Genomic DNA, 22,373 nt, shown 5'->3' on the forward strand with positions numbered 1-22,373 from the left:
TTTAAAATATGCATTTAAAGTTCCTCCATGTCTTTTCAGGGCTAGATAGAGCATTTTTTTTTATTGCCAAATAACATTCAGTTGTACGGATGTGCCACAATGTGTTTATCCATTCATCTATTGAAGGACATCTTGGTTGCATCCAGATTTTGGTAATCCTATCTAATAAAAGAGAAACATGGTAATTGGTGTACGACCGCTACCCTTCCCATTGGCTAATCAGGGCAATATGCAAATTAACTGCCAGCCAAGATGGTGCCCGTCAGCCAGGCAGCTTGAAACTAACATGAGGCTTGCTTGCTTCAGTGATGGAGGACTCCAACATTCCCCACCTGCCACTGCAGGCCTCTGAGCTGCAACTCTAAGCAACTATGTAACAAATATAGAAGCTAAACAAAACCCTAGAAACCTGCTTTAGTCCGCCAGGCTTCAGCCAGCAGGATTGCAACATTGTAAGCAAAGGCCAGAAACCTACTTTCAGCAGTGGAGGCCTAAGAGCTGGAGCCAAGCCTCAAAGCTAAAGCTGGCCCAGAATTAAAAAAAAAAAAAGAAAAAAAGGAACGGTTGGGAGCTTCAGTCACCCCCAGCCTGAAAACAGCCCTCAGCCCCTCACCCAGACTGGCCAGGCACCCCAGTGGGGACCCCCACCCTGAAGGGTGTGTGACCAGCTGCAAACAGCCATCATCCCCTCACCCAGGCTGGCCAGGCACCCCAGTGGGGACCCCCACCCTGATCCAGGACACCCTTCAGGGCAAACCAGCCGGCCCCTACCCATGCACCAGGCCTCTATTCTATATAGTAAAAGGGTAATATGCTTCCCAGCACAGGGATCAGCGTAGCCGCGAGGCCTCCTGGCACCGGGATCAGCATGACAGGGGGCAGCGCCCAAACCCCCTGATCGCCCTGTGGCTCTGTGTGTGATAGGGGGTGGGGCCACAACCTCCCTATCCGCCCTGTTCTGTTCGTGACAGGGGAAGGCGCCCCAACCCCCTGATCAGCCCTGCTCTGTGTCTGATAGGGGGGAGCTCCCCAACCCCCTGATCACCCTGCGGCTCTGTGTGTGACAGGGTGCGGCGCCCCAACCCCCTTATCAGCCCTGCTCTGTGCGTGACAGGGTACAGAGCTCCAACCCCCCTGATGAGCCCTGCTCTGTGAGTGACAGGGGGCAGTACCCCAGCACCCTGATTGGCCCTGCTCTGTGCGTGACAGGGGGTGGCGCTGCAACCCCCCCATCGACCCTGCCTTGAGTGTGACATGGGACGGTGCCCCAACCCCCCAATCGGCCCTACCCTGAGCATGACTGAGGGTGGCATCACAACCTCCCGATCGCCCTGCTCTGTGCATGACAGGGGGCGGCGCCCCAACTCCCCAATCGGCCCTGCTCTGAGCCCGACCGACCAGGGGCTGCACCTAGGGATTGGGCCTGCCCTCTGCCACCCAGGAGCAGGCCTAAGCCAGCAGGTCGTTATCTTCCGAGGGGTCCCAGACTGCGAGAGGGCACAGGCCGGGCTGAGGGACTCCCCTCCCCCCCCCCCCCCGAGTGCACAAATTTTTGTGCACCGGGCCTCTAGTTATTAATAAAGCTGCTGTTAATAATTTCTTATGGATGCTTGTGTGGACATATGTTTTCAACTCATCTATACTAATAAAAGGGTAATATGCTAATTAGACCAGGAGACCTTCTGGGAGACCTTCCAGACATCCTTTTGGACAAAAGCCACGGTGGCGAGGCTGAGGCAGAGGTGGTTAGGGGTGATCAGGCCAGTGGGGGTGGGGGGACAGTTGGGGGTGATCAGACCAGCATGCAGAGTGGTTAGGGGCAATCAGGCAGCCAGGCTGGTGAGTGGTTAGGAGCCACTGGTCATGGATTGCAAGAGGGATGTCCAACTGCTGGTTTAGGCCCCATCCCATAGGGGGTCGGACATCCCCCGAGCGGTTGCAGATTGGAGAGAATGCAGGCCAAGGTGAGGGAAACCAACCCTCCCCCACATGAATTTTGTGCACCAGGCCACTAGTTTGGGTAAATATCAAGGAGTGGCATTGACATCAGGGATTGAGATTGCTGGGTAGTATGGAAAGAGTATGTTTAGTTTTGTAAGAAAGTTCCAAACTGTCTTCCCAAGTGGCTGTATCATTTATATTTGCACCAATAGTGAATAAGTGTTCTTGTTGCTGCACATCATTGCCAGCATTTGGTGTTGTCAGTATTTTGGGTTTCAGCCGTTCTAATAGTGTGTAGCGTTATCTCCTTGTTTTAATTCACAATTACCTAATGACTTTGGATATTCTGCATACTTCATCTACTTATTTGTCATCTGTATGTCTTCTTGGTGAGTGTTATAAGCATATCTTTTGCGCCCGTTTTCAAATTGGATTGTTTGCTTTATCATTTTGAGATTTAAAAATTATTTACATATTTTGGATATTAGTTCTTTGTCAGATGAGTGTTTTGCAAATATTTTATTCAAGTCTGTGGTTTATTATTTTATTCTCTTAGCAGTGTCTTTCACAGAACCGAAGTTTTTAATTTTAATGTCCAGTTTACCTATTTTTCTCATGAATTATGCTTTTGATGTTTCTAAAAAGTCATTGCTAAATCCAAGACTACTTAGATATTCATATATTAAAGTATTCTAGGAGTTTTATTATTTTGTGTTTTACATTTAGGTCTGTGATCCATTTTGAGTTAATTGTGTAAAAGGTGTATACTTAGTGCCTAGATTTTTCTTTTTGCATGTGGATGTCTAGTTGTTCCAGCACTGCATTGAAAACTATCCTTTTTCTATTGAATTGCTGTTGCTCGTCTGTCAAAGATCACTTAACTCTACTTGTGTGGGTTTACTTCTGGGCTCTCTACTCTGTTCCGTTGCCCTATTTGTCTATTCATTCACTAATGCCACACCATCAAGTCTTGAAGTTGGGTAGTGTCAGTCTTCTAACTTCGTTCTTCTTTAATACTAGTATTGTGTTGACATATTCTGGGTCTTTTGTCTCTCCACATAAACTTTTAAAACTAATTTATCAGTAGTCACAAAACACTTTGCTTGGGTTTTGATAAGGATTGCACTGACTCTATACTTCAGGTTGGACAGAACTGATATTTTGATAATATTGAATCTTCCTTTGCATATACATGTAATATCTCATTATTTATTTAGATCTTAGATTTATTTATATCAGAATTTTATAATTTTTCTCATTATGTATTTTCTAAAAGTTTTATACATTTGCTTCTTTCGTTTAGATATCTGACCCATTTCATTTTACCCATATATGGTGTAAAGTTTAGTTCCTGGTTAATATTTTTTATTTTATAAACTGATATTTCAACAGTTATTTGTTGGAAAATGAGCCTTTTATCACTGAATTATTTTTACAGCTTTGTTAGAGATTAAATGGCCATATTTACTTGGCATTATTTCTGGACTCCCTGATTTGTTTCTTTGATTTAGGTGTCTTTTTTCCCCCCCAATACTATTCTGTCGTGATTATTGTTGCTTTATAGTAAATATTTGGGTAGTGTGCTTTTTCTAAATTTTTTCTTCATTTCAGAATTATTTTAGCAATTTTTGTTCCTTTGAATTTTCTTTTAATTTTTAGAATCACTTTGTCTATATCTATAAAATATGCTTCTGTGATTTTAATTGATGTTGTATTAAATATAATGGTTACTTTGTGGGAGAACTGGCATGTTTACTCTGTTGAATCTTCCTTCATGAACATGGTATGCCTCCACTTATTTAGATCTTGATAATCTTTCATCACTTTTTTTTTGTTTAGCACACAGAATGATTCATGTAGTTACGACTCCAACAAATTATAAACTTGGTTACTTATATTGCAAGTCAGAAGGATTAGCTAACCAGGATGTTGCTTAGGGTGTAGCAGATGGTCTCTATCTAAGTAGCTTGATGAGGAAAATATTTGCTAAAGGTGACAAAGTTTACCTAACCTATTTCCCATATGCACTAGGTTATTGTCAACATAAGGTCTTAGTTTCAGGAAGTTGCCAAATTTAAGGTCAAGGAATAATTCTAAAGCATTTTAATATAAAAGTACATATCCCTCAGCTGATTCTTTCTTTTCAGTTCCTATATACTAAGATTAAATTTGTAGGCATTTCTCCAGATGGCATGTAGTATAGAATTCATGTGAGGAGTATGTGTATATATTTTTTATGAAAGATGTTGTGCAATATTTGCTGCATGATATATATTGTGTATGTATGTACATATGTGTTATGTGTCGTATCAGTCATGCATGATTTTGATGGCGTTTTCATAACATTGTAATATAAAATGAAATACTCATTGCTGCCTCTCTGAAAGATTACTTAATGACTTTTGCTACAAGGTAAATAATGCTGTATATTCTCTCTTTTTTAATAACAATATGTATTTAAACTACTTATTATGGAAAATTATAACCATCCAAGAATTGAGAAACATAATAATACACCTCTATGTACTCGTTACCAACCTTCAACAGTTATTCTTCAGGGTTCTTGTTAGTTAATCTTGTTTCATCTACACCCTCATATTCTGCCTGACCTGTGAATCCTGCTCATTCACCCCTTTCTCTATGCCCTACTCCCACTCCAGCATAATATTTATTAGTGCCATTTTTGATTGCTGTTTTGTAAGATTTTAGTATTTATGAAAGGGTAAGGTTCAGTGTTTGTTTCTCTTAATTTTTTCACAGTATATAAAAGGTTTTCTTACATCTATTAGTATTGTAAAATGTCAACTTATTCAAGTTGCATGAAGCAATTTTGTAGTAATTGTGATTATTTATATAAATCAACACATCATAGAGATAGAATTTTCTTAAAAGAAGTTAATTTTTTTTAAAATGAAAGATCAGTGTTTAAAAAAAGGTACTTTATGAAATAGATTTTTAGTGAACATATATTTTTAGGTCCTAAGGAACTCTGTAGTGTGATGAACAGAAGAGATAATATAATACATATAATTTATAATTGAAATTATAATTTTAAATGCAAGAATAATAAAGTTTTATTGAAGGAAATTTATATATATGTATATGTATACATATTATATGCATACTAGTGGCCTGGTGCACGAAATTCATGAACATTAAAAGGGAATTAGAGGAAATACTTTAATATTGCTATTTGCCCTTTCTCTGTAATAGAAGTGTCAGAGATGAAAGAAAATTAGTAAAATATATATGAAAATCTCCCTTCTGTCAGAGTCTGGGGCATTCCGTGGAACCCAGAGTCAAGTCCCCGCCTACCCATGTGTGCCTCAAAATTGCGTGAGACCCAGACCTGGCTGGCCCCAACCCTGTCAAGCCCCGCAGGGTGGGGGGGGGTGCAGCCTCAGGTCCCCCGGCCTGGGGACAAGGGCATGATGGTGTGACAACCATTTGCATATTAGCTCTTTATTATATAGGACTAGAGACTCGGTGCACAAAAATCTGTGCACTCAGGAGGGTCCCTCAGCCTGGCCTCTGACCTCTCGCAGTCTGGGGCCCCTTGGGGAATGACCACCTGCTGACTTAGGCCTGGTCCCTGGGGGATGGGCCTAAGCTGGCAGTCAGACATCCCTCTGGCAGCCCAGGAGTCCTTGGGGGATGTCCACTTGCCAGAGGGGAGCAGGCCTAAGCTGCATTCGGTCATCCTTAGCGCTGCTGAGGAGGCAGGAGAGGCTCCCACCGCCACCACTATACTGGCAGCAGTCAGCCTGGCTTGTGGCTGAGCAGAGCTCACCCTGTGGGAGCACACTGACCACCAGGGGGCAGCTCCTGAATTGAGCGTCTCCCCCTGGTGGTCAGTGTGTGTCATAGTAACCAGTGATTCCCAGTCGCTCTGCTGTTAGGGTCAATTTGCATATTGCCCTTTTATTATATAGGATAGAGGCCTGGTGCACGGGTGGAGGCCAGCTGGTTTGCCCTGAAGGGTGTCCCGGATCAGGGTGGGGGTCCCGCTGGGGTCCCTGGCCAGCCTGGGTGAGGGGCTGAGGGCCGTTTTCAGGCTGGCCACACCCATTTCAGGGTGGGGGCGTGGTCCTGCTGAGGTGCCTGGCCAGTCTGAGTGAGGGGCTGATGGCTGTTTGCAGGCTGTCCAAGCCCCCCCAGTGGGGACCCTCACCCCATGAGGGTGTGGCCATCCTAGGTGAGGGGCTGATGGCTGTTTTGCAGTCTGGCCACAGCCTCTTCAGGGTGGAGGTCCCCGCTGGGGTGCCTGCCCAGCCTGGGTGAGAGGCTGATGGCTGTTTGCAGGCTGGCCACAACCCCCAGCCATCCAAGCTCCCAGTGGAGGCTGGCTGGAAGCAGGTATCTGGGATTTATTTATCTTCTATAATTGAAACTTTGTTGCCTTTTGCGGAGGCCACAGCTGGCCAGGGCAGGTGGGAAGCTTGGTTTCCTCCATCGCCAGGGCAACCAAACCTCCTGCTTGCTTCAGGTCCATGGCTGCTGGCCACCACCTTGGTTGGGTTAATTTGCATATAGTCTCTCTGATTGGCTTGTGGGTGTGGCTTGAGTGTAGCAAAGGTACAGTCAATTAGCATCTTTGTCTTTTATTAGTGTAGATGCTTCAAATATATTTCCTTTATATTTTACTTTTATTTTATTTTGTTTTTACTTTATTGTTTAAAGTATTACAAATAGTAATACATATGTCTCCTTTTTCCCCCATTGACCTTTCCCTGGCCTCCTCTACCCCCCAGCACATGCCCTCTCCCCTTGCACCCCAGTGTCTTGTGTCCATTGGTTATGCTTATATACATGCATACAAGTCCTTCAGTTGATCTCTTACCTACCCCCCAACCCTCCCCCAGCCTTCCCGCTTCTGTTCAACGCTTCTTTGCCTCTGTATCTATTTTTGTTCATCAGTTTTAATGTTCTTTGTATTCCACAAATGAGGGAGATCATGTGGTATTTTTCTTTCACTGACTCGCTTATTTCACTTAGCAAAATGCTCCCCAGTTCCATCCATGCTGTTGAAAATGGTAAGACTTCCTTCTTTTTAACAGCAGTGTAGTATTCCATTGTGTAGATGTACCACAGGTTTCTAATCCACTCATCTGCTGATGGGCATTTAGGCTGTTTCCAAATATTTCACTGTGTCCCAAAGATTTGGGATTGTTGTGTTTTCATTGTCGTTTGTTTCCAGGATGTTTTTTGTTTCTTATTTGATCTTTTTGGTAACCCACTCACTGTTTAATAGTATGCTATTCAGCCTCCAAGTGTTTGAATTTTTGTGATTTTTTTTTATTGTAGTTGATTTCTAATTTTATGCCATTATGATCTGAGAAGATGCTTGATACGATTTCAGTCTTCTTGAATTTGGAGAGACTTTGCCTGTGGTCTATCTTTGAAAATGTCCCAAATGTCCCAAGTGCACTTGAGAAGAATGTATATTCTGTAGTTTTGGGTGGAATGTTCTAAGGATGTTAAGTCCATTTGATCTAGTGAGTTGTTTAGGATTGCTTTTGCTTTGCTAATTTTTTGTCTGGAGGATTTATCCAGTGATGCTAATGGGGTATTAAAGTCTCCTACTATGATTGTATTGTTGTCAGTCTCTCCCCTGATATCTTCCAGAAGATTTTTTAGCTATTTGTGTGCTCCTGTATTGGGTGCATATATGTTTACCAGAGTTATATCCTCTTGTTGTATCGATCCCTTTAGAATTATGAAGTGGCCTTACTTGTTTCTTATTATGGTCTTCACTTTGAGATCTATTTTGTCAGATATAAGTATTGCTACCCCAGCTTTTTTTTCATTTCCATTTGCCTGATAGATATTTTTACATCCCTTCACTTTCAGTTTGTGTGAGTCCCTTGTTCTGAGGTGGGTCTCCTGTAGACATCATATATATGGGTCATGTTTTCTCATCCATTCAGTCACTTGTTGTCTTTTGATTGGAGCATTTAATCCTTTTATGTTTAATGTTGTTATTTATAGGTACTAATTTGTAGCCATTTCTGTACTTTATGCCTGTGTTCCTTCCTCCCTTTCTATTTATTCTTTTTACAGCATTCCCTTTAGCATTTCTTGCATTGCTGGCTTGGTAGTGATAAACTCCCTTAGCATTTTTTGTCTGCTAATCTCCTGATTTCACCTTCAATTTTGATTGATAGTCTTGCTGGATAGAGTATTCTTGGATTCAGTCCTTTGCTTTGAACACTTTATATACCTCCTTCCTTTCCCTTCTAACTTGGTGTGTTTCTGTTGAGAAATCATTTGATAATGTGATGGGAGATCCTTTGTAGGTAACTCTGTCTCTCTCTTGCAGCCTTTAATATTCTCTCTTTGTCGTTAACATTTGCTATTATAATTATGACGTGTCTTAATGTGGGTCTTTTGGGATTCATCTTGCTTGGGACTCTCTGTACTTGTGTGACATTTTTCTTCCCCATATCAGGGAATTTTGCTATCATTATTTTTTCAAATAGATTCTCTAATCCTTGCTGCTCTTCTTGTCCTTTTGGCACCCCTATTATACGTATGTTACTTCATTTCATGTTGTCCCAAAGTTCCCTTAGGCTCTCCTCTTTTTTAAATTTTTTTCTCCAGTTGGTGTTCAGATTGGGCTTGTTTCTCTACCTTATCTTCTAATGCACTAATTCAGTCCTCTGCTTCTTCTAGTCTACTGTTGAAACCTTCCATAGAATTTTTAATCATAGCAATATCACTTTTGATTTCTTCCTGATTTTTGCATAGATTGTTGATTTTCTCATACATCCAGTTTATGAACTGTATGATCACTTTGAATTCTTTTCCTGTCATATTGCATGTCACAGTTTCACTTATTTTCTTTCTTGGCAAATCCTTTTTCTTTCCTCTGGGGATTATTTCGTTGTCTCCCCATTCTAACTATCACCATAAGGTCCAAACGCCAAGTTGTGGGGGCCTGAGCCGTGTGCAGTGGAAGTGTCATGCCACCCAAGTGTCACTGAAAAGCTCCGACACTAAGACGCGAGGCTGCCGTGGGTCGGTGGGAGCCAGGAATATCAAGAATCAGTCACCAGTGCTCAGTGTGGCCTCATTTGCACACCTAGAATCAGGGACCCCGTATGCGCCATGGTGAGAATAAGTCCCCACGGCCTTATGCCAAAATCAGAGTCCTCTAGTGCATGCCTGGAGTCAGAGACCTCATGTGCACTTGCCGAGAATCTTGTATCAGAGTCTCTGTCACTTGGTGGGGCCTCGCACCATGAATCAGAGTCCCTGTGTGTGCCTGTGCCGAGAATTGGAGTCACAGTCGCTCACTGTGTATGCACTAAGAATCAGGGATCCCGTGCATGCATGATGAGAAACTGAGTCCCCACATGTGCGCGCTGAGAGTCACGTCACTGGTGCTCATTGCTGCCTCTCATGCAGAGAATCAGGGTCCCCGGTCTTCTTGGGGGTGTGGGTTGCACAGTCGCCGTGTCTCGGAGGGAAGCCCACTCTTGTGCTGCAGGAAACAAACTCCCAGTGTCCGCATGCCCAGAGTCAAAGTTAAGTCACACAGCCTCCCTGTGTCGGCAGGAAGTCTGCTTGCGTGGATCTGTTCTGGCAGGTCCTATGCCACTGCAGTGGGCCAGCAGGGAGGGGGATGGGCTCCGTGACTCACAGTAATCTGCGTCCGGGATGTCTGGAGTCTTGGTGTCCGTGGGTCTGCTGGTCTTTGTCCCCAGTGGTTGTAGGGTCCCGGCTTGCGGCTTTCATCTGAGACCAGATTGGGTGGTGGTGAGGCTAGGATCCTAGTTGCAAGCAGTCCTGTTCTTCAAGATGGCATCTATATTGTACTTTTAATCTACCTTAATTCTAAAACATCTACTTTAGGACCATACTATTATTAAATGCTTTCCATTAATGAAAACTTTTATGAAGAATGATTCTTAAGAAATTACAAGCTATTGTAGTTCCTCAAATAACTAAGACTGAAGACTTGACTTCCTTTATATTGAATAAGAAATTAGAGTTTTAAACCTAACATTTATTTCACTCTCAAAGATTTTGGTTTTAGTAATTATATTTTATAAGAAGTTGTTTTTAACATTATATTTTAAAAAGTACAGTGCATAGTTGGCATGCAGCACTGTCCACTAGGAATGATTAGATATTGTAATTTTAGCAAATTATATAAACATTGCATTAATTATGTAATGTATGAATTGCTATCAGATGTTCAAAATGAGAAATATAACTGGTTATTAGAGCATATTGATTCTCACATATATGCTTTTTTTACTTTAAAAAAATATTTTTATTGATTTCAGAGAGGAAGAGAGAGGGAGAGAGAAATAGAAACATCAGTGATGAGAGGAAATCATGGATTGGCTGCCTCCTGCTACTGCGGATCGAGTCGGTGATCTAGGCATGTGCCCTGACTGGGAATCGAACTGTGACCTCTGGTTCATAGGTCAACACTCATCATCTGAGTGAACCAGCCGGGCTCATATATATATATATATATGTATATATATATATATATATATATATATATATATATATATATATATATATATATATATATGCCTTTTGATAAAAATTTGTTATTATGCATTATGATGTATGAATTAAGACCATGTATGATTATTTTTACTTTATTTGAGAAAGACATTTTCTAATAGCTGTTGTCTGATTGTTTCAAATGGTTGCTCATATCAGGTGTCATTGTATATCGATTTAACTTTCTCTAATACTTTTTTACTTTTAATTTGCCAAAACTTCAGTTGGTTATATGGAAATGAAAGCCTTTGTGTGAAAGTGTCATTGCATCAGAACTTGGCACCCACAGGAATCTAAGAAAACAGGCTGTTTGTTCCTACAGAGAGTCAGAGTAGTCCATAACCTGACTTTTTCTTTATATTTGAGTCTGTGCTAGATTAAGTGATTTAGTTCAGTTTGGCCTAGGGCAAAATGTTCTTGGACATTTTAGAAAATCCTGTATCTATTAATCCTGTATCTCTGAAAATAATACTAGTTTTAATGTTTTACTTTTTAAAAATATATCAATAGTCCATCTTCATTCTCAAAGTGTTGTTTATAACTGGCACTGAAACTATTGCAGTATTTCAAGTGGTATATTGTTTTGCCCTTGAAGTTTTGAAAGTGTAAAAGACATGTATTTTAAATACCAAATATTTATTTCGTCTTAATTTGGTGGGAAGGAATTCATTTTTTAAAATAATTTCTTGATTACTAAAGCATATAACACAGGGGAACTATCTGTGACAAACATACAATAGTGTTATAATGTAAAACAACTTACTTTATTATAAATATTTAAACTTTAGAATCCTAAGCACTAAGACTATTGTAAACAACCCCTAATTGAACAAGAAATGTGATTGTCTTAAGAACTATTTGCTTAATTCTCAGAAACTCACTAATTTTTAACTTCTTTATTCTGAATATTCTTGCCACTTATTAGTTAGGTTTGAACTTTTCACTGTACTTAAAGCAAGCAAGCAAGAAAACAACCATACAAAGTATAACTATAAAGGTTAATTAGGCAATAATAATTTTTTTCAGAGTTTCAAGGGAATCATAGATTACTTCCTTTTGTTTATTTTGGATCTCTCAGATGGAATGTGGCTTCCTTCAAGTTTCCTGTTCAGTTCCAAAGTTATTAATAAATATTTAATTATTAAATTAAAAATAACTGCACATGGTAAAAACAGTGAAATTCTACAGATAGATATAAAATGAAGTAGAAATATTGCTTTTCTTCATTCTCTCACTCTCTCCACCTCATCTCTTAGGCTGTTTCTTCATAGTTTCCACTGACAGTTTCCTATGTATTTTTCTCGATAAAAATACTGTTCAATCATGTATGCACCTGTGAATATAATTTTACTTTTCCCTGTTTTTAATTTACTCATGTTCTGTGCCTATATTGTTTTGGCTCAAGACATATTTTGGGCAGGAAATTCATTTGTCTTAGTCACCATTTTATATCTAACTCCTAGAATAGTTCCTGACACATAATACTGGTATATTGGTACTTAGCAAATACTTGAAGAAAGAATCTTCCATACATAGTGCATATTTCTTGCCTTTCTTACTTATTTTACCAGTTTTTCTTTTCATCCTCACCCAAAGGTATCTTTTTATTAATTTTAGAGAGAGAGAAACATCAATGTGAGAGAGAAACATTGATCTGTTGCCTCCCATACGCACCCAGACCGGGCATCGAACCCTCAATCCCGTGGTGCATGGGACGACACTCCAACCAACTGAGCCACCCGGCAAGGGCTACCAGTATTCTATTGATAAACATTTATCTTAGGTCTGTTTTTCTGCTAGTTATCTGTCCATCTGTCCATCTACCTGTCTGCCCAATACACACATACTGAGTACTATCAAAAACAATGAAATAAACCCCAAACAGATTAGTTCCCTGAAGGCAGTAGCATAGATAATCTTATATGTCTACTATTTAATAGGGTAACTGGGCAAAACTTTTTTGAAGAGTTGACTTTTGAGCAGGATCTAAAATGAGAAAAATGGTTTAGAAATATAGAAAAGAGGATTCTGGGCAAAGGGGATATAGTAAATATAAACGTTCTGAGAAAAGAAAAACCTTGGCGAGTTCAGTGAACGGAAAAAAGTACAGTGTGACTAGAGCATGAGTAGTTTCTCTCATGTAAATACTGCTTTAATGAATATCTTTATATGTTAAATATTTTAAATACTTTTCTAAATACTGTTAGGAGTGGAAGTGAGGGGTCAGATGGTATATGCTGTTTTAAATTTTGAGAGCTGAGGTGTGGGGCCACTTTCATTCATATTCTTTCTCCCTGAACCTCTTCTTGCTTTCCCTGGCTCTGAGGAACTTGGGTTGTCTGGAGCTTGGTAGAGAGGGAGTTGGCTGGGATGTGAGGCACAGTGAGTGAAATTCTGTCGGAGAGAGATGTACCAGGGACTGTGATTGTTTCAGAGACTTTTGTCTTTTAAAATGAGGATCCAGCAATAGAGCATATTTATATGTTGTACATGCTGAGTTATGTGATAAAATATTGGGCTCTCCTTTGGCCTATTAATGAAATCATTTCAATGCAGAAATGATCAACATTTCTTAATCTAGGGAAAAAAAATTTGGTGTTTTGTTTGTTTGTTTGTTTAGTTATATATGAGGCCGTTTTATAAGTGATTCCTAGTTCGGCACCATTGGATTCAGTTTACACAATTTATAATTAAAATGGATTCAGTTTACACAATTTATAATTAAAATAAAGAGGCATTACAAAAAAAATGTCATTAACCAGAGTCAGCCAAAAATTTTTGCTATAATGTGGCTTTTGTGGAGGAAAGTAGGACTGGCAACTCATATTTAAAATAAGTTTTAAAAAATCCTGGGTGTTGTTACATTGGGGAATGAAATCCCTTTTCTGAATGCCTTGATATCAAAAAGGCATTTAATTTTATAAGATAAATGTCAGAATCACCTATAATTTTTTAGGCAGATTAGAAATTTTCGACTGGTTAAAGAACAAAATTTGTTTCACTGGTGTTTTACTGCTGAGTAAGCTAGGAGAGACAAGTCACGTTTGCATTGAAAGGCTTGTTTAAAAATTTGCAATCTACATTTTTTGGTAAGGTGAAGTTATGAAATTTTGGCAGGTATATTCAGATTCCCACGTACCTATAGAAAGAAGGGAGTATGTGGCTTCCTTAATTATTATTTTTTCTTCTACATAACAAGACTCACTTCCTTTGATAATTAAAAACAATTTGGAATGAGGTTAGAAATCTGTGATGGAGAAGATTTTAATTGAACAGATACTAATAGTATAGCATGTTCTGTGTATTGATTAAAGATTTTCTTTTTCTTTTTTAACATGGGTAATTTTTTTCAGCACAACTTACAAATAAACTTTAGTTGGAAATCAGTTTTATTTTGCTACTTGAACCTGGTATACATTAATAGTGGTAAAGTAATTTACTTATATTTTGTCTGTGTTTTAATAAGTAGCATTTTGATTAAGAAGCCTAATTTACCTGATCTCTAGTGTAAAATCATCCCACTAGTTTTAACGTGAATATGTAATTTTTGATCGGAACAAGTTATTGATATAAAATCTTTAAGGTGAGTTTAAGAAAACAAATTAGTATTTTATTAGTCTTAATCCTTTGTCCTGAAATGAATAGAAGTGTAAAATATGTTGCATATTTACAAAAATCTTTTATTCCTATTACAGTATGTAGATACATAAGTTGTAATTAACTTGCTTCATTAGAACATCTAATTTTTGCTTGACATTATGCAAATGTACGGTTAAATCTGTTTTTTAAGATTTTTCCAGTTTAATGTCAGAATCCAAATTCATAAAGAGTTGGAAAAATGAGATGTCTGAGCTATAGGATTCACAAGGATTTCATATGAAGCCTATTTAATCAGGATAACACTGTTATTAATATTCATAATGTCAGCTGGAACACAAATGCAGACTATGGGGCCTAAAAATTTTACTTGGTGAATTTATTAAAAGTATCTTAAAAAATTAATGGAATTGAAGTAAAGTTGGTGAATATGAAAATCTTGTGTTAGCACAAAAAAAATCTCTATTAGAACTTTCTTTATGATAATTTTACATTGATGTCTTTTGACAGATTTCATTGGTACTTAAAGAAGACAGATGCACGAATGGTCATTTAAGAGGATTTAAATATATTGGCACATTAATTTTTACATGAATAATAAGTACTTTCCAAAAGCAATTAACTTACAGTGTACAGGATATGAATTGAAAAATAAGACTGTGACATCAAGGGCAAAGCAAATGTGCTGTACATTTTAAACTTAGTGGTAGGACTTTTTAATATTTTGATTTATTTTATTTGTATAGTTTGCATAGGCTATGACTTAGAATATGATTATTATAGTGCATTTGAAAGCATATTAGAAGGGTGATAATGCTCTTGTCCTCCCCCAAAATATTGGTGGTGTTGAAACATCATTCTCTGCAAGTATCACTTACATTTATTGGAGACTTAAACATTTGCTGTGTTATTGGTAATATTTGAGAATGTGTTCAATTTTGCAGAAAGTCTTAGTGTGATTCTGATTGGGTTTAGTGCTTCAAATACATGTGTTAACACAGACTTATCGATGATTATAGCATAACTTAAATGTATAATCAAACTTCTTGAAGTTTAGTGTGAGAAGTTTAGTTAAGAACCATCTGAGTAGCGTACAAGTAAATTTGTTCTGTATTTTAGCCTAAGAAAGTAAAAAGTTAGGCATGGCTTAAGTAAAACTGAGATGCATTTTATTTTTTATACTACCTGTTATTCTTTATGTTTTTTAATATGCTTAAAATGACATTATGCCAGTGTTATAGTTTTTATGTTTATTATTTAAGTTCATTAAAAACAATTAATTTTAGACCATTATGTATAGTCACAATAACAAGTATTTTGTTTAATACTTTCCAGAGATTTTTTGTGTGTGAATTTTAGTATTTATAAAAGCATAGTTTAGTTATTTCCTGTAACAGTCCATTTAGGGTTCACCTATCAGACAATATAGTCTTTGGCCTGGCAGTGCAGATGGGCACTAGAAGTTTCACTTGTAGACTGTCAAAGTTACAGTGAATGATTGTTTCACTAGACATGTAGGTGTAGCCTGGTATGTTTGGGAACTCACATTCAGAGTTTGATCGGAAAAAGCATTAATTACCAGGGTGTGTAGAAATCATCACAATATAATGCACACATTAAAATTTTTGTATAAGGAGTAAAATAAAATTGCTATATTGGCTATTATGATTTTTTCTAGTCTTTTTAAAAGTTAGGTTTTGGGTGGGGGATGGTTTTGTTTTTAGATCGGACGTATTCATTTATATGCCCAGCAGAGGGCAGCATTTTACTATGTCAGCCTCACGAAAGAATTAGCCCTGCTTAGACTGTCAATGTTTCTTGTAATTACTCCCAGTATATTTGTTGCTTGCTTATGAATTAACTTGCATTTATGGAACTAAATCATTCCAATCATTTAATTACACCTGAGGAGCTGAACTATAATTGCTTGCTTCCAACTAGGATCTGATATGGCTTGAGCAGTATTAATTTGGTGTTTACTTTTCTGAGTGCTAAAAGCATTAAAATGATTGTGCAATGGGATTACATTTTACTAATTGCTGGCATTCATTAGCTGGGCAAATGATGAGGAAGAGTGACTGTATATTACAGAGGGATAAAATTATGGCTTTAAATAGTATATTACTAAGCACATTAAGGCCTGTAAGACATGTTTTAAAATACTCCAGAGGTTATTAAAGACTGTATTTTCTACATGTCTTGCTATATGAATCTCTTATTAAAAGACTGCAATTATTATTAACCTTTTTGGGCAATATGTAGGGAAATGGCTTCATTGACTAGAACATATTTCTTTGATATTAATAACTTCCTATATTTTCAGCTAATCCAAAAGTAAATGAGAAACTTAGAAAAAGATTGCCAACTCCAGATCAACATATTTAGAGAAAATTGGAAAAAGAGAAGCTTACTTCAGCTTTATTTGAGGACTTTTTAAAGAATGCAGAGTTCTAGCTGTGAGGTAAATCTAATTTTATTCTCCTTAACAGCATGCACACAGAAAACTTGCAGAGCTTTTGTCATGTTTATTATGAAATCAAGTTTAAGAGAAAAATATGAATAATTCCACAAATTAAAGATAGTTTTTATGGTTTTTTTATTGGAAAAGTGTCTTTAAATGACTTTTACAAGTATAACATATTTTATATGAAAATATGCATTGTAAATTGAAATAAATAAATTTGAAATTTTTGGAATAAAGTTTATGACAAATAGTCCAGAAATTTTATTCTTGTTAAATAGTTGAATTTATAGTTGGAGAAAACTAAATAAATTAAATGATTCTCTAACAAAGGAGCAATAATATCTAGAAGCTTAACCTGAACTGTATTTACTAAAATATAAGTGTAAAGGAAAGAACCTGTTTCTGAGAAAAACGATTTAATTTCATCTGTTGAATGCACAGTTAATTGTCCCATTATAAATGTTTTAGAAAATCATTTATCCTGTAAATTCTCTGTTAAACAAAGGTAAGGCTTAGGTGTGTTCTGATATATTGTTTTAAGTTTATTTATCTAGAGGTGGCTTTATTTTAGCTTCAAATCCTGGAGCAAAAACCAGAGACATTGCCAGAGCAAACAAGAACAGAAGTACAAATGGAGGACTGGTCAAAAGGTAAGGACTTTTAAGATATTAATACCAAACCCCAGGTGTTGTGCTAGTTCAAGGCACTGAATGAAGTGTGTTTGTTTTAACCAATTAGACAGAGGCAGACAAGCACACACACACATGCACCCACACACACAAAGGAGGAGGCATTCATAAAGAGACCCACACACTGCAAAAGGGACACAAAGAATGACACACAAAGACAGGCACATGCAGTGAAAGAGACACACACAGAGGAAGAGCTACTGAGAGAAAAAGAGGAGGCCAGACACACAGGGAGAGAAAGAAACACATAGACACACAAAGTCATGAAGACTGAGAGAATAACTGGGAGAGAGATGCATAAAGAGAGGGACACTCAAAAAAAGAAACACAAGCAGAAAGAGATGCATAACAGTAAGGGAGATCCTACACTCAAGTAGCGAGACACAGAGAAAGACACGTTATAGATATACATACAAAGACATATGCACACCTGGACTCAGAGCAATCAAAGTAAGAGAAACACAATGAGAGAGAGAGAGAGAGAGAGAGAGAGAGAGAGAGAGAGAGAGAGAGAGAGAGAGAGAGAGAGAAACATAGGCATAGGCATACACACAGACACACCCACGGAGAGATGGTGTCAGAGGGGGCCAGAGAGAGTCAGAGCAACAGAGATGTGCAGATGGAGATAGAGAAAGACACTCCAAGACAGCAACAGAGAGGAGAGCGAGAAAGATACACACATATGTACAGGCAGAGGGACAGAACAGTCAGGACAGAAACACAATTTGAAAGACACACTGGGAGATGGCCTGGTAGAGAGAGAGAGAGAGAGAGAGAGAGAGAGAGAGAGAGAGAGAGATAAAGAGATAAAAAGGCACATCTGACTATCAATAGAGCAAAATAGAGCCATTAAGAGAGAGATTTTAAAAAATGTTAGGTTTTTAATTGAAGTCTCTTACAGTAAAATGTTGCAAATCTGGAATCCTTGGGAAATGGACCATTATGACTATAGTATCACATATAGTTGAAAGCTTAAATATTATGTCCATCATTTTTATTTCCTCTAACAATTTTGTAATTTAAAAATAGGGTTATTACCAGCACATTTCACATCTCTCTCTCTTTTTGGATTCCCATTCCCCAACAGGGCTCCTTTTTCACCAGGTATCAACTGTTACCTCTTTCAGGAGGTTAAAGGCCTTTTGGGTGATTGTTCTATCATCATTTTTCTAAATAAGTTAATAGCTACACAATTACTTTTAGGACTAGAATGGTCTGTGCTTTCTGAGTATACCTTTTTTCTGATTTCTGCATTTGTTTTTGACTTACATATTGTTATAAATTTTCCTGTTGTTTCTGCCTACCATTAGCAACTTTTCTCTTATTTGTGATTTTAGGCTGCTTGTTAAGAGTTTAGAATCCAGGTAAGTGAATTGTGTATAAAGTAATATGAAATAAGGTAGTTAAAGGTTTTCAATATAAAGTTTAAATGTTTTAGTGTATGAACTTTGTGACAATTTTGATCTATTCTTTGTAGGTAAGTTTGTGTTAAGGATACATAGGTCTGAACCTGGAATCTAATGTTTTATAGCTGTTTTTATTCATTTATGCAGATAAACAGCCTTCTTTTGAAGAGCTCAAAGCAGTTTTACTTGATTTATGCACAAAATAAGAAAAGAGGAAGTAAACCATGATGCCCTGTTACTTATGCTCCTGCTCAGAGGTCACATCACTGTGGAAAGTGTGTTGCGTAAATTATAGACAAACAAGTCTTTAAGCCAGAGGAATTATTTTTAATATATCTAGAGCTGGAAGCTATGGAGGAAATTCCTCTCATAAATGTGGAATGGCCAGAGTGGCTCAGTGGTTGTGTCGACCTATGAACCAGAGCACATGCCCAGGTTGCAGGCTTGATCCCCAGTGTGGGGTGTGCAGGAGGCAGACCATCAATTATTCTCTCTCATCATTGATGTTTCTATCTCTCTATCCCATTCCCTGCCTCTCTGAAATCAATAATAATAAATATGGAACAAGCAGGAAAGATGCAGAGTAATGGAGCTGCTGAAGTTCTAGGATGCTCATGAAAAGGAAGGTTTTAGGGCTAAAGACATGGCTGCATAGTTTGCAGGAAACAGACTACAATAGTTGTGACTAAAACAGTATTAAGAAAATTTGCGTTTTTATAGGCATACTTTTGACATTGGAAATAGGAATTAGACAATTACATATTTTATAAAGGGCCTATTAATGAAACATTATTAAGAAATAAAATTAGCCCTAACCGGTTTGGCTCAGTGGATAGAGAGACAGCCTGCGGACTGAAAGGTCCCAGGTTCGATTCCAGTCAAGGGCATGTACCTTGGTTGTGGGCACATCCCCAATAGGGGGTATGCAGGAGGCAGCTGATTGATGTTTCTCTCTCATGGATGTTTCTAACTCTCTATTCCCCTCCCTTCCTCTCTGTAAAAAGTCAATAAAATATATTTTTAAAAAAGAAATAAAATTAAACAGGTAAATATAATATCTTTTGAATTTAGTGATAACTTATATATTTAAACCAGTGAAGTCTACATAGTCATTTCTTTGATATCATGGTTCATGGGATTTATCATAAAGCATAGATTACTTCAGAACTTTCTTACACAATGTTCATAGTATACTCTCATAAATATTTTATTTAATGTTATTTTACTTATTTTTTTAAATTGAGCTAATTAACAACTTGAATTATGCAGATTTATTTTTGTATCATTTTACAGATTCATTATGAGGAGTGCTAAAGTGGTTATTCTTTTCCTAGCTTTATTGTAGAAACATTGCTGAATATTTAAGTCAAAGAAAGGATGAAATATCTAATATTAATTGATATAACTATTTACATTTTTCTTTGTCATTATAGGTAGTTTGGAAAATGTAAAGCTAAGGTTGGTTGGTGGAAGGGGTGATGACATTTACAAAAGGTTTCTTTAAGTAGGTAAAAAATCAAACCCAAATGAAAGAAATTTTCAGCGGATGGAAGCAATATGTGAGGGAATAAATGTGTGTTGCCCAGTGAGCATTAGTGACATCTTCTGGCTTCTTAAGAAGTAATTGATGTTTTACCCTTTCACAAAAACTTTTTTTTCAAGATTCGTTTTTTTCTTGCTTTTTAACAAAAAAGCCCACACACAAAAAAGGTCATAATCAAAGTATGTATGTAAAGTCAGCCTTCAGAAAGAATGATTTGTTATGTCATTGGTTAATTCTTTTTAGCATTTACTTATTAGTTACTTAACTGTATAAGAAAAAAGACATGGGGTCAAAATCTCCTATGAGTAATTAATTGGAAAAGTATAAAAAATTTCTGGATATTTTTATATTAAATTTTGGTAGTTTTTTTATTAAATTAGCAGAAACATAATTTAGTTGTTTTGTAACACACAGAAGTCCATTGGAAATAGGTTGCATATTTTTTATGAATAAGTGTCATAAAATGTATGTCATATCTATACATTCCTACACTAATATAGTTAAAAATGAGGTCTGGGTGCCTGTTAAATTTAGAATATTGTAAAACATATTTAAGTTTAGAACCTTTAGGGGTCAGTGTTCCCTAAGAAAGATTAAAAAAAGATTACTGTGCCTACTCAAATATTAATTTTGCTCTATTTTAAATATTTCTTACCCATTGATGGTAAGAATCACAGAGCTTGAGGAAGCTTTAGACAAACACTTTTCAATGTTATGGTTTCTTCAATATTATTTTCAGTTTTATTATTTTAGGAAATTATATTTAATGTATATTTACGTACAGAGTAGTTTTTTTCACTTAGGTTTTATCTCAATTTAAATATGAATTGTTTTAAAACTACTTTCTGTTAAGCTTAAAAAGTAAGCATGGTTCTAAATCATTATACTCATTTAAAATTTGAGATGAAAAACTACTTCTAGAACTGCTTTTGTTAATTGAATCCTTACATGTAGTTCATTGGAGGCTAGCAAATATTTTAAAAATCTTTTGCTGAATTTTGGTAAAAAGCAAATGTCCTCTTTATTTTTTAATTGAATTAGCTATTGCCTTTTATAGCCATGATTCTTATGGTTTTTCTATCAAACAAAATTAATAACTAGGACTAAAACCTCGCAAAAGATAACTTATAAGTGGTTTATTCATTTCTAGTCAGAATACTATTTATTTTTGCTTGGCATTTGGAACCTGTGTGCCACCATCAATCTCTTTTATTATTGGTTCATTTATCTTTCTGTCTTTTCACAAAGTATATATTCTTTTTACCTTTTATCCATTTGTTGTTCTGTACTTGAATTATACCTAAAACTATTGCATGACTTGCAAGCATTTTATAAAAGTAGACATCTATAGAAAAACATCTAGGATGTGTCTTTGATCATTGTAACTAAAATATGATTGTAGAACCTCATATCATTTAAATAAATCATTTTCTTTTAAAGCAGAGAAAGAAATGGCAAGTTGCATAGAATGGGCTCCCATTTCTACCAACAAAGTTGTTGGTAGGAAAAAAAATGATTTCCTAAGCATCGTGAAATTCAAGGTTTTGAAAATATCTGGATAATTAATCATTTTGTGTTAAATAATAGGTCTTGAATTGTATTTAATAATCGGCTTTCTAGTAAGTAATGCTGTATTTTCCTTAAATGAGTCATGTAATTTGCTTTTGTTTGTTTTAAAGTAGAAGGTAAATTACACTGGAGAACCAATGCATTTAATAATTTCACTAAAATGTTATAGAAGCAAGAACGCAGGTTTGGAGCTAGATAAACCTGTGTTTCAATTTTGTTAATACTTCACTTCTTATGTTAGTTACCTGTACTTGGGTGCAGGTTTCATAATTATTTGAAGCCTGAGTTTTCTTTTGTATGGAAGAGGAGATAATCCCTTTAGGACTGTTTTTGAAAGTTAGGGATTGTGTATGAAAGTCCTACTACAATACCTGAAACAGGAAATGAGTTTATTTAATATGTATTTCATATACCAGAGTTATTCTTTTCAATAGTGTGGTGGTGATAATAGTTTTTACAGATGGAAAAAAAAGATTGCTGACGTATTTTACAGGGTCTAAATAAATGATGGTGGTGGTTGTCATTGTATGCCATTCAGTTGTGAAAGTAGGTATATAAAAAAATCTAAAAGTGTTAGGAAACATAAATAACAATTTGAAATTACTAGTTTTATAAGAATCTTCAAAAATGTTGTTCATACC

At 36.9% G+C, this 22,373-nt stretch overlaps 1 protein-coding gene across 8 annotated transcripts in view; it reads left to right on the forward strand.

Annotated features, from left to right (window-relative positions):
- The window catches only part of MIPOL1 (mirror-image polydactyly 1), a 342,087-nt gene that overhangs the window by 40,850 nt on the left and 278,864 nt on the right, over window positions 1-22,373 (forward strand). For 6 of the 8 annotated variants that reach the window (XM_059710876.1, XM_059710910.1, XM_059710871.1 and 3 more), the window contains 2 exons: window positions 16,385-16,522; window positions 17,097-17,175. In XM_059710876.1, coding sequence (XP_059566859.1) covers window positions 16,502-16,522; window positions 17,097-17,175 — 100 coding nt within the window. In that variant the 5' untranslated portion in view covers window positions 16,385-16,501. Of the gene's footprint in view, window positions 1-14,622; window positions 14,768-16,384; window positions 16,523-17,096; window positions 17,176-22,373 lie in introns of those variants that run through there. The other 2 variants (XM_059710899.1, XM_059710916.1) reach the window with 2 other exon arrangements.

The sequence above is a fragment of the Myotis daubentonii genome, chromosome 1, assembly GCF_963259705.1.
Source record: "Myotis daubentonii chromosome 1, mMyoDau2.1, whole genome shotgun sequence".
NCBI lineage: Eukaryota > Metazoa > Chordata > Mammalia > Chiroptera > Vespertilionidae > Myotis > Myotis daubentonii.